Consider the following 2,636-nt stretch of genomic DNA (forward strand, 5'->3'; position numbering starts at 1 on the left):
GGGACAGTGGGCATGGGGCAGTGGGTATGGGGCTGTGGGTATGGGGCTGTGGGCATGGGACAGTGGGCATGGGGCAGTGGGCATGGGGCAGTGGGCATGGGGGCAGTGGGTATGGGGCAGTGGGTATGGGGCATGGGGCAGTGGGCATGGGGCAGTGGGCATGGGGCAGTGGGCATGGGGCAGTGGGTATGGGGCAGTGGGCATGGGGGCAGTGGGCATGGGGCAGTGGGTATGGGACAGTGGGCATGGGGCAGTGGGCATGGGGCAGTGGGTATGGGGCAGTGGGTATGGGGGCAGTGGGCATGGGGCAGTGGGTATGGGGCAGTGGCTATGGGACAGTGGGCATGGGGGCAGTGGGCATGGGGCAGTGGGTATGGGGCTGTGGGTATGGGGCTGTGGGTATGGGGCTGTGGGCATGGGACAGTGGGCATGGGGCAGTGGCTATGGGACAGTGGGCATGGGGCCAGTGGGCATGGGGCAGTGGGTATGGGACAGTGGGCATGGGGCAGTGGGCATGGGGCAGTGGGTATGGGACAGTGGGCATGGGGCAGTGGGCATGGGGCAGTGGGTATGGGGCAGTGGGTATGGGCAGTGGGCATGGGGCAGTGGGTATGGGGCAGTGGCTATGGGACAGTGGGCATGGGGCAGTGGGCATGGGGCAGTGGGTATGGGGCTGTGGGTATGGGGCTGTGGGTATGGGGCTGTGGGCATGGGACAGTGGGCATGGGGCAGTGGGTATGGGGCTGTGGGTATGGGGCTGTGGGCATGGGACAGTGGGCATGGGGCAGTGGGCATGGGGCAGTGGGCATGGGGCAGTGGGTATGGGGCAGTGGGTATGGGGCATGGGGCAGTGGGCATGGGGCAGTGGGCATGGGGCAGTGGGCATGGGGCAGTGGGTATGGGGCAGTGGGCATGGGGCAGTGGGCATGGGGCAGTGGGTATGGGACAGTGGGCATGGGGCAGTGGGCATGGGCAGTGGGTATGGGGCAGTGGGTATGGGGCAGTGGGCATGGGGCAGTGGGTATGGGGCAGTGGCTATGGGACAGTGGGCATGGGGCAGTGGGCATGGGGCAGTGGGTATGGGGCTGTGGGTATGGGGCTGTGGGTATGGGGCTGTGGGCATGGGACAGTGGGCATGGGGCAGTGGCTATGGGACAGTGGGCATGGGGCAGTGGGCATGGGGCAGTGGGTATGGGGCAGTGGGCATGGGGCAGTGGGCATGGGGCAGTGGGTATGGGACAGTGGGCATGGGGCAGTGGGCATGGGGCAGTGGGTATGGGGCAGTGGGTATGGGGCAGTGGGCATGGGGCAGTGGGTATGGGGCAGTGGCTATGGGACAGTGGGCATGGGGCAGTGGGCATGGGGCAGTGGGTATGGGGCAGTGGGTATGGGGCAGTGGGCATGGGACAGTGGGCATGGGGCAGTGGGCATGGGGCAGTGGGTATGGGGCAGTGGGTATGGGGCAGTGGGCATGGGGCAGTGGGCATGGGGCAGTGGGCATGGGGCAGTGGATATGGGGCAGTGGGCATGAGGCAGTGGGCATGGGGCTTTGGGTATGGGGCAGTGGGCATGGGGCAGTGGGTATGGGGCAGTGGGCATGGGGCAGTGGGCATGGGGCAGTGGGTATGGGGCAGTGGGCATGGGGCAGTGGGCATGGGGCAGTGGGCATGGGGCAGTGGGTATGGGGCAGTGGGCATGGGGCAGTGGGTATGGGGCAGTGGGCATGAGGCAGTGGGCATGGGGCTTTGGGTATGGGGCAGTGGGCATGGGGCTTTGGGTATGGGGCAGTGGGTATGGGGCAGTGGGTATGGGGCAGTGGGTATGGACAGTGGGTATGGGGCAGTGGGTATGGGGCAGTGGGTATGGGGCAGTGGGTATTGAGTACTGGGCCGAGCTGTGCTACTTAAGGGCCTTGGTAAAGTTGCCATGAAGCAATGTGCCTGTAATAAGAGCCCTGGCATTCCGTGGGGCGATGTATCCTGTGTGCAACGCCAACCATGCTGAAATGTGTGTGTGTGTGTGTGTGATGCATTCTGGGTGCCACGCCATGACGAACCAAGCTGCTGGGCTGGCAGATCATTAGCCTGGTAATGCTGTAACCAGTCCTGGAGTGTTGCTAATCCGTTGTGAGGGAGACATGACAAGATATATCGCCAAACAGCTGGTCACAGAAACAGTTTTCAAAAGACCACCCTCTTAAGGAAAGAGGAGGGAGGATGAGGAAGTAGGGAGAGAGGGAAGGAGAGAGGTTGACGAGGGAAGAAAAGAGGGGGAGAAGGGAGGGAAGAGGAGAGGGAGAGAGGGAGGGAAGAGGAGAGAGAGAGACAGGGGAGGGAAGAGGAGAGAGAGAGACAGGGGGAGGGAAGAGAAGAGGAGAGGGAGAGAGGCAGGGAAGAGAGAGAGGAGAGGAGAGGGAGAGAAGAGAAGAGGAGAGGGAGAGAGGCAGGGAAGAGAGACAGGGGGAGAGAAGAGGAGAGAGAGAGACAGGGGGAGGGAAGAGGAGAGAGAGAGACAGGGGGAGGGAAGATAAGAGGAGAGGAGAGGGAGAGAGGCAGGGAAGAGGAGAGGAGAGGAGAGGGAGAGAAGAGAAGAGGAGAGGGAGAGAGGTCGGAAGATCAGAGAGCAGACACTAGTTC

The 2,636-nt window shown here is 63.3% G+C and overlaps 1 protein-coding gene across 1 annotated transcript; it reads right to left on the reverse strand.

Annotated features, from left to right (window-relative positions):
• Nucleotides 1-328: 328 nt before the first annotated feature.
• LOC116353679 (extensin-like) lies at nucleotides 329-844 on the reverse strand. The gene has a single exon (XM_031791343.1). The coding sequence runs from the start codon at nucleotides 842-844 to the stop codon at nucleotides 329-331; it is 516 nt and encodes a 171-aa protein (XP_031647203.1).
• Between the last annotated feature and the right edge of the window lie 1,792 nt (nucleotides 845-2,636).

Source organism: Oncorhynchus kisutch, linkage group LG15, assembly GCF_002021735.2.
Source record: "Oncorhynchus kisutch isolate 150728-3 linkage group LG15, Okis_V2, whole genome shotgun sequence".
Lineage (NCBI taxonomy): Eukaryota > Metazoa > Chordata > Actinopteri > Salmoniformes > Salmonidae > Oncorhynchus > Oncorhynchus kisutch.